Source organism: Ornithorhynchus anatinus, chromosome 8, assembly GCF_004115215.2.
Source record: "Ornithorhynchus anatinus isolate Pmale09 chromosome 8, mOrnAna1.pri.v4, whole genome shotgun sequence".
NCBI classification, from domain to species: domain Eukaryota; kingdom Metazoa; phylum Chordata; class Mammalia; order Monotremata; family Ornithorhynchidae; genus Ornithorhynchus; species Ornithorhynchus anatinus.
Window position 1 is genome coordinate 20,290,255 of NC_041735.1, and position 15,460 is coordinate 20,305,714.

General features: G+C 42.6%; 1 protein-coding gene across 5 annotated transcripts in view; it reads left to right on the plus strand.

Moving 5' to 3' along the window:
* The window catches only part of UCKL1 (uridine-cytidine kinase 1 like 1), a 44,616-nt gene that overhangs the window by 16,726 nt on the left and 12,430 nt on the right, over positions 1-15,460 (plus strand). For 2 of the 5 annotated variants that reach the window (XM_029070520.2, XM_001507771.4), the window contains exons 2-8: positions 967-1,157; positions 2,830-2,936; positions 3,393-3,563; positions 4,451-4,522; positions 8,446-8,635; positions 11,555-11,616; positions 13,952-13,968. In XM_029070520.2, coding sequence (XP_028926353.1) covers positions 967-1,157; positions 2,830-2,936; positions 3,393-3,563; positions 4,451-4,522; positions 8,446-8,635; positions 11,555-11,616; positions 13,952-13,968 — 810 coding nt within the window. Of the gene's footprint in view, positions 1-966; positions 1,158-1,253; positions 1,421-2,829; positions 2,937-3,392; positions 3,564-4,450; positions 4,523-8,445; positions 8,636-11,554; positions 11,617-13,951; positions 13,969-15,460 lie in introns of those variants that run through there. The other 3 variants (XM_029070519.2, XM_007668765.3, XM_029070521.2) reach the window with 2 other exon arrangements.

Genomic DNA, 15,460 nt, shown 5'->3' on the forward strand with positions numbered 1-15,460 from the left:
AATTTAAGGTCTTTTCATATATTATACACTAAGTTGCTAGGGTGCTGACAAAATCCTTGACTTGAGACTCTCATCAGGATCAGATTATTAGCTCTGGCTTTTTCCCCCGGGGTTTTTTTTTAACTATTTAACTGTGTATTTTTCATTATTTTAATGCCTCATGAAAGGGCCAGGAAGCATTTGAAAGAAGTCCTGTGGATATGATTGTAAAAACATTATTTTCAAACCCAACTAAGTTTTTAATATTTCTGTTCAAGAAGACCTTGAGTTCTAATCCCTTCTCTGTGGGACCCTGGGCAAATCTGTTTCTTTGTGTGTGAAATGGATATGGCAGTGTTATTTATGAAGTTGTTCTGGAGAATGATAATTAAGTCCTTTTAAAAATATCATGAAGTCTTCCCCGATTAACCATGTTTGTTCTATTTACTCCTTTCAGTAACCGTTTAGTATTTACTATAAACCTGAAGAATAATTTGTGTAATCAGCATTTTACTGTCAACCGTGCTCTTGTAAATTTTATACATATGCTCTGCTGAATGTGTGATAGGTTATTTGTGAATTGGTGTTTTTGTGTTTAACTTCGGGTTACCACAGTAGTTCCTTAGAGATAGGAACTGTGTCTTTATCTTTCTTTGTAACTTCTCACAATATCAGCTGTAGTACTTTCATTCATTCAATAGTATTTATTGAGTGTATTTATTTACTGTGTGCAGAGCACTGTACTAAGCGCTTGGAATGTACAATTTGGCAACAGTTAGAGACAATCTCTGCCCAACAACCGGCTCATTGCCACACAGAGGGCAGTCAGTGCTGTTGACTGACTGAAAACAAGGTTATGCAGAGAGCTCCTATCTCCATGCAGCTGAAGCACCTTCTCAGGGGCATTTTAGTACCGCGCAATGAAGGAATGTTTACGTCCATTTTCAGGTGGCTCTCCAGATAAATTCTTGCTCCCTGTCTTTGCAGTACCAGTGCCGAATCCTTAGACAGACTCCTCCCTTCAGTGGGCACAGGCCGATCACCACGGAAACGGACTACCAGCCAGTGCAAATCAGAGCCACCTCTACTGCGGACCAGCAAAAGGACAATCTACACAGCTGGCCGCCCCCCATGGTACAACGAGCATGGGACACAGTCAAAGGAGGCTTTTGTTATTGGTAAGGTTGCATAGAAAAGAGATGGCTGATCCTTAGTTCTGACTACTTGACTCTGAGACTTGGGTACTTGCTTAGTGGTTCTCTTCTCTTCTAGTCACTCTTACCTTGTCCTGGGTTTTCTGTTAGGCTCAATATGGAAGATTTTCTCCCTCCTCAGCATCATTCACTAGCAATGAAGATAATCTCCCTGGAGCCCATTCTTCCTCACCATTGGGGACTCTGGTTGAGTCTTTCTTTGGCTTTTAGACTCCTCATCCACAATGGTAGGTTTGAGAAGATCTTATAATGAGTAAATATGGTTCAGTTGTTGTTTTGTTGTATTGAACCAATGTGTTAGAAGCCCTATAAGGATTCAGGTAAGTACTTGGGCCCGGTCAAACCAGGTCAGGTAAAAAGCCAGGACTTGCTTGGGCCAGGGTGGAGTACTCCTCTTCCCTTCTCTTCATTCATTCATTCAATAGTATTTATTGAGCGCTTACTATGTGCAAAGCACTGTACTAAGCTCTTGGAACGTGCAATTTGGCAAGAGCCCTTCCCTGCTGTTCAGTTCTCATTCTCTCTCTCTCGTTCTCTATTTGTAAAACACTTACTATATGCCAGGCACTGTACTAAGCACTGGAATAGATACTGGGTCTCACAGACGTAATCCCCATTTTGCAGTCGAGGTAACTGAGCCACAGAGAAGTTAAGTGACTTACCCAAGGTCACACAGCAGGCAAATGGCAGTACTGGAACCCAGGTCCTTATGACGCCCAGACCCATGCTTTATTCACTAGGCCATTCTGCCTTTCGTAAGGCCTTTGGGCCCCCTGGGTAGGCTTAACATGATGTGTCGTGGGAACCATGTGCATTTGTGAAAGCAATGGGATGTTGCTGGAGGGACTGGGACCTACAGTCTATGAACTAGTCCTAGCAACCTAAATCAACAACCTAACTCATGTAAGCAACCCTCCAAATGTGAGGTTGAGGTCCTTCTGGTCCTGTCAGGAGTTGGAATGGGCTTAGCTCCCACTATTGTTCAGCTATTGTTCCCACTAGGGTTCAGCTTGGAGCAGACTTGGCTGGACTCTACTGAGAGTCTTGACTTGTGGTTACTTGTTACCATCTCTAAGACCTGAACTAGGTGAGCCCATGTTTAGTATTCATTTCACTTTTTCTGTTCTCTTAACTAACTGGACTTTAAGAATTTAAATTTTGTCCATAGCCCAGGTTTCAAAGTTTATTAGCTCCTAATTGGGAGGGAGAATGCCTTAGTGGAAAGAGCACTGGACTGGAAATCAGGAGATCCGGGTTCTAATCCTAGCTGTGGAACTTGCTGTGAGACCTTTGGCAATGTCATTTAACTTCTTTCTGCCTGAGTTTCCTCATTCGTAAAGAGGGGATAAAATACCTGTTCTCTCTTCCTCTTAAACTGTGAGCCTGGGTGGAACAGGGTCTTTGTCTGATCTGATCATCTTGGACCTACCTACCCCAACATTTAACACAGGGCTTGATGCTTAACAAGTATCTTCACTTTTATCATCGTATTAACTAGATTATGAATATAAACTTTCAGGAGCTTATGGGTGTTTAAGGGTCATAGGTTTCAAGCAATTAGAGAGGAGAGTGGAAAAACTTAACAAAAGAAATAGTGCGTGTTCCTTCCATCTGATTTGTGTCTCTTTCGTGGCAGGCCTGGGTGGGGGGACTGCCTCTGGAAAAACCACTGTGGCCAGAATGATTATAGAAGCTCTGGATGTTCCCTGGGTGGTCCTGCTATCCATGGACTCTTTCTACAAGGTGAGATTCCGACTCGCTCCCCCGTGAGAATTGGTGTGAATTCCCCGTCCACGGACAGCTGAGATCCATTTTGTCATTACAGCTTGTTCCTCTTTCAGACACAGCCGTATATATAGTTAGTCATCCTGCAGAGATGAAGCTGACACCCCTCATGGAGAAATTGACTGATAGGATTGAGTGTGGCTAAAAAGAGCGATGCAGAACTGATAGTTCCAAACACACCATGTACACCCAAAGATTGTCCCTCGTTGTGCGGATGGGTTTGGTGTTTACCACAACTAGAGCAGGAATAGTATTTATTGAGTGCCAGTAAACTTAGGGCGTAGTACCCATAACACGGTACTAGGCCCAGCAACCCAAGTCTCCCATATTTCTCCTTTAGGTTTTCAACTCCATCCCTGTCTCTTCTCAAGGCAGAAAGAGCAGCCCCTTTCTTGACAGTCTTTCTCTTAACAGGTGCTTACAAAGCAGCAACAGGAGCAGGCAGCCAGCAATGACTTCAACTTTGATCATCCTGATGCCTTTGACTTTGACCTGATCATCTCCACCCTCAAGAAACTGAAGCAGGGCAAGAGTGTGAAAATTCCCATTTACGACTTCACCACACACAGCAGAAAAAAAGATTGGGTATGGCAGGGGCAGAACTCGGTCTTCTCTGGGTTTTCCCATATCGACCTGATTTAAATATGCTTTCTTTGCAGCTGATTTCTGGCTCAGTTGAAATAGATCAACCATCTGTAAGAAGTAGAAACTGAAGAGTGGTTGGGAGAAGTTGTTGGTGGGTGGGTGATACACTTAATTGCTATGTCTACCTTTTGTCCTCAGTTGAAGTCTAATTTTGGGCAACTTGTCTAGTAGAGAAACTTCCTCTTTTGAAAACCGGCAGAAACAGAGGTCACAGTTTCAAGATGCTGTTAGGATAGCATAGGCCGAGTGTCCTGGGAACTCCAGGGTAACCTAGAAATGAGGGAAAGCGTTAGGGATAATATTAGATGGTTCACTGCTAACCATGAGAATGGCTATCAAGTAGGATTAAAGCCACACAGTTCATGTTGCTAATTGGAGAAGATACTGAGCTGATTGAAACGTTGCTATTCCTCTTATGTTCCTAAGAGGCATCCTCTTTTCCTGAGAGCATGCTCTGACTTCTGAGTAGTGTCTTTTCACACATTAGAGAATTTTTCGGCATCAGGACTGTTTGTTCCCTTAGCTGGCCACTTAACTTCTCCATTTGGTCCCAACTCTTTTATTCCAGGAGAGAGTATGTCAAAGATCCCACATCAGCAATCAAAGAGACACCCACTGAAGCTTGAAGGTGGTAGGTTTAAAATAAACAAAAGGTGGAGGCCATATAAATGGAGGTTACTTAGACTTGCTGAGATTCCTATCCTCCTGGCCATCTGTACTGCTGGTTCCAATGAAGACTGACCTTTTTCTTTCTTTTTAGTCCTCTGTTCTAGTTTATTTGTCAAGAAGAAGCTTCTTAATACTGTTATTTTTTTTTTCCTTTTCAGAAAACTCTGTATGGGGCCAACGTGATTATTTTTGAGGGGATCATGGCATTTGCAGATAAGGAACTCTTGAAGGTGAGAAAGGATTGGTTTTCAGTTTTCAATGAGACGCAGAGGGGAAATAAAGGGTCTCATTCTACTTTAGTTGGGCAGTCTTTTATTGAGCAGCTGTTGGGCCCCAACAGTGGCTTGAGAACAGTGGTTCTCCAGAGGGAGTTTTGCTGTGTCTGCTTATGCAGGTACCATGACATTTTGATGGCTGTGTGTTTTTAAAATCACACCCTCCTACCCCCTGAAAGCTCCCTTCTTGATTCCTACACTTCTCCCCGCCTAGCACTTGGGTGCCCTTTGGCCGTACTGGGGTAGTGGATATCAGCATGGATGGCCACGTTTGAAAGCCGCCGCTCTTTGACTTTCGTTGTGATTGGGGATGAGGACAGTGGGTAAGTAAGAGACCCCAAGAGGAAAGCTTTGGCAGTGAGAAGAGTAGATATCCTTTCTAAAGCAGCTGTCCCATTCTCCCAGCTGTACTAGTGGGAGAGAGCCAAGGTGGAGATCACCAAAGAAAGAAATATTTATAAAACGTAGTTGAGAAAAAAGGATATGGAGCAAGTCAAAATACTGAGCTCTTAAAATTCAAAATGATTTTCAAAGCAGCCCTCAAAGGATCCGTCTGTCCTTCCCAGAATAGTGTGTGTGCATTAGTGACATGTTGTTGCTCTCACAAGCATCCTGGGCACTTCAGGTATGCGGTACCTTCACAACTGGCAAGTCATTAACACGTCACAAGCCAGAAGGGACATGATCCCCATTCAACTAAGGTTAGGTTAGGAAAAGTGATCCAGTCCAAACTGCTTGTGTTGACCTTAGTACTTGTTGAAGTAGCCACAGGTTAGTCCATGGTTATTTTTTTTTCTATAAAACATCATCCCTGTGAGCACTGCTCTAAAATTTAACCGGCCAGTTGAGGAATGGAGATTCAGAACTAGTCAATTGAGTGGAAGCTGCAGGGAGCCAGTTCATGTGGTCAGTATTAAATAGCATCATTGATTTGCATCATACTTGACTGAATAATTTAAACATTATTGGCTTAATCTTCACTTACTGGTAAGGGAGGGAAGGGGCAATTAGGCATACTTTCCCATTTTAATTTAGAGGAAACTTAGTATGGAAAAAAGGGATGTTGTGTCCAGATATTTCAAAACCAGAATTAGATTCCAGGTCTCCTGCTTCCTAATCCAGATCCATTTTGTCTCCCCCTTCATTCCTTTTACACAGGAAGAGCCAAAAAGCACCTGCCAATAAACTCTGCTTTTTCTGCCAGAAAAGGAGCTTATTGAGGAAAGGCTTGGCCTGGTAGAAGGAGGAATTCCAGTTCCACCACTGCCTGCTATGTGACCCTGGCAAGGTCATTTAACTTCTCTATGCCTCAGTTTCCTCATCTGTAAAATGGGGATTTAATACTAGTTCTCCCTCCTACTTAGACTGTGAGCCCCATGTGGGACAGGGGCTGTATCTAGCTTGATTAATTTATATCTACCCCAGCACTTAGAGCAGTGTTTGACACCTAGTAACAGCTTAACAAGTACTAATTACTATTAATAGTATTATTATTATTATTTTCTGACCACATCCCCAGTCAAAACAAGAGGTTTTGGGCAATATCCCACCCTATCTCTTAATATATTGGTAGCAGTTTGCAAGCTGAGATATAAAGAATTAATTTTTAAATAATGCCCTTTTGGGGCCATGTTTCTAATCGCAGCTACCTGAGGCAAAGTTCTGCTCCCCAGTTTTGCTATCACAAGGCGGCTAGCAACTTTAGCACTATTCTGTGGGCATTTTGACTGAAAATACGTTGCTACGTAACAGTCTTGCATACACTTCGCAATGTGCTGCAGTCCTGGTCACCTACTTGCTCCTTGCACCCATGGTCCCAGCAGGAACATGGCTGACAGGAATGAGAGAGTGTGGTTGGAGCTAATCATACCGCTAGGGCTATAGCCAGTTCCTTCACACAGCTTCTTTTCTCCATCCTAAAATCTTCATGACTGGACCGAAGCTCATCCATCTTTTACAGTGGGAAACTCCATCAACTGCACATACGTGGCATTGCCTGCAAATAAAAAATTATTGAGGTTGAGCATCAGGATCTTATATGTTCTGAACATTGATAGCACACTGGGCACCATATGTGATGATGAAATTTATCTGTAATTGTGGGTAAACAGGACACCACCTGCTCAGGTCTTTGGAACCGATGTTATGAGAAATCTTACTTAAACAGTCCTACCACCTGAGAGCTCTGCAACTTCAGACCCAGTGTTCCACAATTCCAGAACCCTTTTTCAATGGGGGAAAAAATGCCCTATGTGGAAGAATAATAAAGCCACAAAAGACACGATAAAGGTCCTTTTAAAAATATCCCTTTGTGTGCAAATACCCTTTATAAATGAAGATTATAGATGAGAACGTCTGTGCAAACGTGTGAAGCACACAGAGTCGGAAGTTAGAGTAACACTTCCCCATCTCCATTCTGACATCACTCAGTTTGCAGCCACCCTCTGTGCTGAGAATGTGCATTCAATTTGTTTGAAGGAAAATTATTTATTCTTTCCAAGAGAGCGAGTATCACTCATCCAGATTGCTCAAGTTATTATAGATTCAACATTTAGGTTGTTTTTATGACAGTTTAAAATGTATGTGAAAGAAAGTAAATGTTAAAAGGAAATGGGGTAAATTTAAACCAGTTCTCTGGATTTTTCTGGCATCCTGTCTCATTCCTACAGTATTTGGTCTTTTCTCTTATTTACTTTGCATTTCTAGAGCACCAGGTGCAAGCTAAGAATTTTACCAGGGTTTTTATTATTTCTCATAATGAACCTGTGAATTTTTCAAGTGAAAGTTCAGGCAAAGAAAGGCGTCTAGACTGTTAAGCTCATTGCGTTCAGGGAATGTATGTACCAACTGTTGTACTCTACAAATTGCTTAGTACAGTGCTCTGCCACAGTAAGTGCTCAATAAATGCCATACCATTGATTGATAAATGGCATCTTCAAATAATGAGTGAGCAGGCTAAATGGAATTTACTCTGAATAGCCCAATGATTAACTTAGGAAAGAGGGTGAGTCAAGCTCAGCTCCTCAATTGATTGAGGAACCATTTTTTAGAATCCATTTATATTTCTCCCAGTCACCTCAGGAGTTTACTTTAGGTCTATGCAGGATGGTGGTTTGACTTGGTTATATCTAGCCTTTAATCAGTCAATTAATGGTATTTGTTAAACGCTTACTCTGTGCCAAGCACTGTTTTAAGCACTGAGGTGGGGTCTAAGCACAAGGTAGGTTGGACACAGTCCCTGTTCCACATAAGGCTCACACTCTTAATTCCCATTTTACATATGAGGCAACCGAGGCCCAGAGCAGTGAAGTCACTCACCCCAGGTCACACAGAAGGCATGTGGCAGAGCCAGGATTAGAACCCATGACCTGACTCCCAGGTCCATGCTGTATCTACTAAGCCACGCTGCTCCTCTATAATACAACAGAGTTGGTAGAAACAATTCCCGCCCATACAAGCTTACAGTCTAGAAGGGAGTTTACAGTCTTCCTGCGAAAAACCCTCTCTGAGCCAACTTCCAGGGTTCATTTGAAGTGAGCTGTTAAAGCACAGCATTTGCCTCTTTCATCTTCTGGGTTTATCCTACTTAACTTGTGGCACATGAATTGTTGCCAGTGTAGATGTACTGGAGAATGAAATGTATTTCAGTGTTTAGCAGTAACATGCTGGTCAGTACAATACACCTTCCCGTGTGTCTCGTTGCACCCCTTCCCCCCCAAACATTTCCCCTCTTTCTAGGCCCTAGACTCTGTCTCACAGGGATCACGCAATCCCCAGTCAAGCTTACATTTTCTCCATGACATAAAGATTCCACCAGAGAGGTGGAGAAACCACTGAGGGATTGGGGCTAAGCCGAGTTAACACGCCTCTTGCATCAGCTTTTAGACATGAAGATCTTCGTGGACACTGATTCGGACATCCGTCTGGTCCGACGCCTTCGCCGGGACATCAGTGAGCGGGGGAGGGACATCGAAGGTGTCATCAAGCAGTACAACAAGTTTGTCAAGCCAGCCTTTGAACAGTACATTCAGCCCACCATGCGGCTAGCTGACATTGTTGTCCCAAGAGGTAATATAATAATCATAATTGCGGTGTTTACTGTGTGCCGAGCACTGTAATCCATCATTATCTATTGAGCACTTACTGTGTGCAGAGTGTTGTGCTTAGCACCTGGGAGAGTACAATATGTTAGGTGCATTCCCTGCCTACAGCAAGCTTACAGTCTAGAGGAGGGTACAAACGTTACATAAATTTCATATATGTACATAAGTGCTGTGGTGCTGGGGACAGAGGCGGTGACTAAAGGGAGCAAGTCAGGGCGATGCAGAGAGAGTGGGAAAAGAGCAAATGAGCGCATAGTCAGGGAAGGCCTCTTGAAGGAGATGTGCCTTCAATAAGACTTTGAAGGTGGGGAGAGTCATTGTCTGTCGGTTATGAAAAGACAGGGCGCTCCAGGCCAGAGGCAGGATGTGGGCGAGGGGTCGGTGGCGAGATAGGTGAGATCGAGGTACGGTGAGCAGGTTTGCGTTAGAGGAGCAGTGTGTGCGGGTTGGGTCACAGTAGAAGAGTAGTGAGGTGAGGTAGGAGGGAGCAAGGAGATCGAGTGTTTTAAAGTCAATGGTAAGGAGTTTCTTTTTGACGTGTAGGTGGATGGGCAGCCACTGCCCTGGTGTAGATACAAGATAATCGGGTCCCACATGGGGCTCCCACAGGCTAAGAAGGAAGTAGAAAAGGCATTGACTCACCATTTTTCAGATAAGGGAACTGAGGCACAGAGAAGTTAGGTGACTTGCCCAAGGTTTGCCCAGCAGGCCAGTGGAGGAGGCAGGATTAGAACCCCAGAACTCTGACTCCCAGGCCCATTCCCTTCCCACTAGCTCATGCTGTTTTCTCTACTTTATCTATGTGCCCTTTCTTAGTTCCTAAAATCAGGGCTCAAGTGAGGGCCAAAGCGATAGTTTGGGTTTTAATGGAAGCTGCTGTATAAATGGTAAATTCCATTACTATCTTAGCTTTGACTCCTTGTGAGTCCTCAAACCCTTCATTCCTAAAGAAAATCTGACCAAGCTATTTTATCGGGCTCCACCTAGTGGTATCATTAGGTTATTAATGCAAAAAACCCGCTAATCGATCAACTTTGAGCAGGGCGCGGTACTAAGCCCTTGGGAAAGTACAGTGCAGGAGAGTCGGTAGACACGATCTCTGTCCACAGGGAGTTTACAGTTTACACGGGGATACCGACATTAAAGTAAACTACAGATAGGAGAGATGGTAGAGTATATGGATCTTAATCTAAGCATTGTGGGGCTGGGGCAAATATCAAAACGTTTAAGGAGTACACAGCTAAGTGCATAGTCGATGTAGAGGAGAGGGTGGATGGGGAAATGAGGGTTTAGTCAGGGAAGGCCTCCTGGAGGAGAGGTGATTTTAGAAGGATTTTGAAAGTGAGGAGAGTGATGGACTGTTGGATATGAAGGGGGGCTGGGAGGAAGATCCAGGCCCGAGGGAGAACGTGGACCAGGTTTTGACAGAAGGATAGATGAGATCGAGATACATTAGGGGAGCAGAGTGGGCTGTGATAGGAGACCAGCAAGGTGATCAGTCAATCGATGGTATTTATTGAGCACTTACTACGTGCAGAGCATTGTACTAAGCAGTGGGGAGAATACAGTTCAACAGAGTTAGCAGACACATTCCTTCCCCACAACGAGCTTAGGTAAGGAAGGAAGGAGAGAGCTGATTGAGTGCCTGAAAGCCACTCAAAGTAAGGAGTGTCTGTTTGATGTGGAGGTGGACGGGCAGCCATTGGAGGTTTTGGAGGAGTGAGGCTTTCACCTCTCGCTGTCATTCCTGGCCTTTCCACCTCTGAACTTAATGAAATTATCACTGCAGAATTCTGCCGTTGCCCTACTCCCTCAACCCCATGCCTTGATTTACTTCTCGGTCATCACACTGCATGATGTTTACAGCATGCCTTCTCAATCTTTGAACTACTTTCCAGTTTGAATAAGACCCTACAGACCAAAAAGCAGTGGTATAGAAGGTGCATAGGGAACATTCGGATGAAGCCAAAGATGTGATCCCTGCCCTCAAGCAGCTTGTAATCTAAAAGTAGGCAGAGCGTGCCAACTAGGCCTTAGGAATAAGAGAATAGATTTAAGTAATAGGCACAAGTGAATAAATAAATAAGCACATCAGATCTGAAGTGGCTTGCTAGCTGGCAACATGCTTTTAATTTTATTATTAGAAACCTTTGGTTGTGAGTTGTACGTGGGGTTTCTATTTCTCAGAACTCCAAATTAAATAGATTCCAGAAAACTTGAATGAAAGAAACGTGAGTGTGATGATGCCCTCTCAAACTGAATTCTAACTACTGAGAAGATTAATTGGATTATTATGTGTGAGAAAATTCTAATGTCATCTTTTGAAACTCAGTGCTCTGGTTGAGAGGAGGTTGTCAAGAAGGTTCAAAATTAATTTTTAAATGTCAAGCAGATAAAAAAACAAGAGTGTTAGCATCCCCATTACTTTGCCAGCAAATTAGAAAAGTGCACCAGTATTTTTATAAAAGTTCCTGTCAGCTAAACAATCTCTTCTGGACAAATGTGAAAATAAATAAACTGAGCTATTTTAAGTCCATTAGGTGCCATATGGCAGCAGGAAACCTGCAAAGTTTGAGATGGGAGCTCAAAAGATGTAGCTCCTTTTAAACAAATCACTCCTTCACTCATGTCTGTTTAGACGTTCCTCTTCAAACAGTAGCCAAGACAACCAGATTCCTCAGTTTCAGATGAAATTCTTGAATTCGGCTATTGCCACCCCCGTACAAAAGTCACTTTTTAAACAACGCTTGGCAGCTTAAAAATTGAAGGGGAAAATTATTATGATCCAAATATATGTTCCCCTTTACAAATATCTGATTTATTTTCAGAGTGTTTCAGCTGCAGTGTATAACCGTTTGTCTTTTCTCCTCCTCATGCACATAAGGAAGTGGAAACACAGTCGCCATTGATCTAATTGTGCAGCATGTTCACAGCCAGCTGGAAGAGGTAAGTAAGGGTCCGGGCTGTTTGCAGGAAACAGGAGAGATCAGAAAAGAGAAACCTCAGTTACACAGTGCCATGGACTACTGCAATATAAGCTAGTTTATTACTTATGTAAGCCCCAAGGCTAAGGCAAAAATGCTTTCCAGAAATTGTGAGGCATTAAAGCGCACCAGAAAGACTTTTAATTGCCTCTCTCTTCGCCCAGCCCAAATGTCTCCCTTTCTCACCACTTGAAAGATGTGGGCGGGTGGGTGTCTCCGCATCTTTCTTTCCATCTACAGAATTTTCTGCAACCTGTATGTCCAAGGGGAGTGAATAACGAACATTTTCCCTGTAGATTTTGCCTTTTCCCGTGTTGTTACCACCTAATAGTATGTATTAAGTGCCCTTGCATTCTTGTGTTGTCCAATGGTCTATTTCATATGCGTATGAAATAGACCGGCTCAGTGGCACATTGTTCTCAAAAAAAGGATCAGAGTTCAGACTTACAGGAGCAAATCTCAAATGCTGAGAAAAGAAGTATAACGGTTGCAGCATAGAGCCAGTGAGCCAAGAAACCAAGTTGAGATTATTCTTGTTCTCGACTAGATTGGACAAAGGATGAAGTTATTGTGCTTGCATTTTAGAGCAATTCCTGGCAATTTTATGTTGCAAGTGTTATGAGCACAAATCCTTTTTCAGACTTCCACTGTGATGTTAGTCCATTTTCCTTTTGTGTATTTTAGCTCTCTAATATCCTAATATCTCTCTAAACCTAATATCCTAAACGTTTGTTGTGTTTTTTTTAAAAAATAACAACTACTTTGAGGCTTTTGTTAAGGAAATGCCATTCAAGGAAAGTTCTAAATTCTGTATTCTTTTGCCACATGTTTCAGTTTAGAATGAGTTTGAGAGTCTTTAGAAGCCGTATTGCCAATGCAAGTCGCCTCTTTGTAAAGTCTGTAAATTTATCCGGTAGATTGGCAGCCATAAATAAAGAGAACTAATTTTGCATGGTGGAGAGTTGGGGAAGAAAGAGTAGCGAAGTGTATCTTCAGAGCTTCAGCTTTTTCTTGTCAGTCACCCACCTCTTTAAAAGTTCCTCAATTATTAAGAATCATAAAAACAGAGCATGGAAGGGGCAATGATCATCGGATCAGTTCTTCAAATTTCAGAAGGACTAAAAGCATTGTGCTGAGATCATCAGGGAAGAAAATTTTACAGCTTCCCTTGGTAATTTTTACATCAAAAAATTCTAGTATCTACTCAAGATCCTGCCAACTGCAGTCGGATCCTCCCTCTAATTCAGTCCTCAGTGCGATTGGAGGGCATTATAGTTAAAGTTAAAGCTAAATCCCCTCCCAACCCCCTTCTACAGAAAGGTTAAATGATCCCAATTCTTAGTACTAATTCACACTGTTTATTTTGAACAGTCATTCCTAGTTATTACTGAAGAACTGGGACCCGTCTATATTTCTGCAGCCTTTGTAGTCTGAAAATTTGTGAGAATTATTGGGCAGGCTCCCGTGATGTCTAGATGTCTCGATAGCTTTTTGAAGCACCTCTCTGTACCCCCTGAAGTTATCGAGTTTTTGTCAGTTGACTTGGGCTCCAACTCCTTACACAAATGGGAGTTTCTATTACTTGAACTGCAAAGTTGTTCACTCCACTTAGGAAGTTATTTGCTTGCTTTGCTCAGGTCTGAGTTCGGAGTAAAATGTGTTCGGGCAGGTAGAGAGTTGAAACTGGGCTTGCAGACAGTTCTTTAGTCCCACCTGGCCTTTCTCAGAGTCTCCTGCTGGGCGGTTATCGTCTGCTTGATGGATACTCCGTGCCGGAGATCATAAAGCCACTTGCTGTGGTGCTGTGTTAACTAGGATATCAAAAGAAGTCCCTAACTGGGCAAGCAGTAAGTGTCTCACATAGAGATTAATCCTCAGTCACATCAGAAGCAATGCTAAAGGACAGTAGCTGCTAGGTCTAAGAAGTCCGATTACCCAAGTATCACTTCCGGTGACATGCGAGCAGGGTGGCCATGTCCAGAAAAGGACTCAGAAAAACAAGTCAATTCTTCCCAGCCGCTTCCCTTGACATTTTTTTGTAAAACACTTTGCAGATCATACACCATACAAGATGCTTTGCTTTTAAGGACACCCGCACTGAGCAAATGAGAATCAAACAAACCTTCCTTTGTGGTTCCTTTGTGGTTGGTGGGTGGATCGGGAGATGAACATTGCCTGAATGTGATTGCCGTGAAGTTCAATCGAGTTTTTCCCTGCCTTTAAAAAATTGATTCCTTAATTGCTGATGATGATGCGTAACCCCAATTGCATTGTGTCTTTCTGTGTTGCTGCCACAGCGTGAACTCAGTGTCAGGTAAGATTCTTCTAACCCTGTCCTGTCTGCAAGGAATAAGGCATTTCCAATACCTGGCTTGAGACACACTATTGGTGGCCAAAGCCTAACTCAGGCTTAAACTTCATTCTCTTGAATTCTGTCTACGCTCAGCACTAAAATTGGTAGAGTTCCCTCATCTCTAGTGGAGCAGGAAATGTAGTGCTTTGTTAACTGGACACATATTAGATAGTGGATATGTCGCTTCACTGGTATAACAGGTGTGGTCTTGATTGGGTAATGATTTTGCCCAAAGATATTTAGCTTTATAAAATTTTAAAAGCCAAAAATATATATCTTCCCAATCCAGATTTGCTACTTCAGAGATAAGAAATTGTGGTCCTGAACTCCACTAGTTGGTGGGGTTTTTTCCCTTAAGAATGACTTTGTTGAATTTTTTTGGAATTTGTTTTTCCCTTGCTTAATGACTAGTTTTGTCAGCCAAATCCTTCCTCTCTGGAATGAAATGACTTTCTTAAGAGCAGACATAATTTATTGCAAAGTTCTTGTCAGCGTGAAAATCATTTTTCCCTTCGGTTGGCGCTGAGTGCCAATCAGGGCAAAAAAACCCATAAAGTTAAATTAAGTCATCTTCCTGAAATCTATTCAGCTTGTCGCGTAGTAGCCCGGTGAGACAGGTTTTTAAAGAGGCTCTGTCCGTCCACAATTAGGGAACCGGCATTCACAGGACTCAGGAAAACAGGTCTTCAGCAACCTATAGTGCTCCATGAAGGTGGTCAAACCCTGACTTTGTCTATGGCCTCACACGATTCTAAGACCTTGTGATGAAAATTTGGCTCAGTAAAGTGATACCCAAGTTTCACAGGATAATAAAATGCAGGTTCATTGGGAGGGATTATGGGTTTTACCTCTCTCACATTTTGCGGGGAGTCAAAAGAAAAATAAGCCACCTCTTTATTTAGTTAAAACTAATATTGAGAAGATGAGATCCAAAGAGGATATATGATACCATTTGCAAAAATGGTCACTCTTAAGTAGTAGTCACCAAAATAACTCGGGTATTGCAATGCAAAGATTTTTGGTCATCTTCATTTCACAAACAACTTCCATTGTTTCCCAGGGGAATGTCAGTTCTTTCTCTGCATTTTGATAGACGATTTGGTGGTCCCTCATAAATGACACTAAAGTAACTGAAATCAAAGGACCGGGATTCGACTGGGTCTGTCAAAGCTCTTCCGAGTTTTATTGACGATCCCCCTTTGCTCCAATCCTTCAAATTAACTCACCCTTACAGTTTCTAAGAAACAGAAGACTGATGACCAAAAGTCCAGTTAGCAGATAAAGACTGAAATGATACTGTTAGTGGGAGAGCCCTGTTTTGTAAACCATTGAAACAAATATGAAAAGTGTAGGTTGCTTTAGCTTAAAGAAAGGCAACACAGGCGTGCTACCCACTATGTGTCTGTTGGTTACAAATGTCACTTATTTTCCTAGGAAACGTAAGTATAATAAG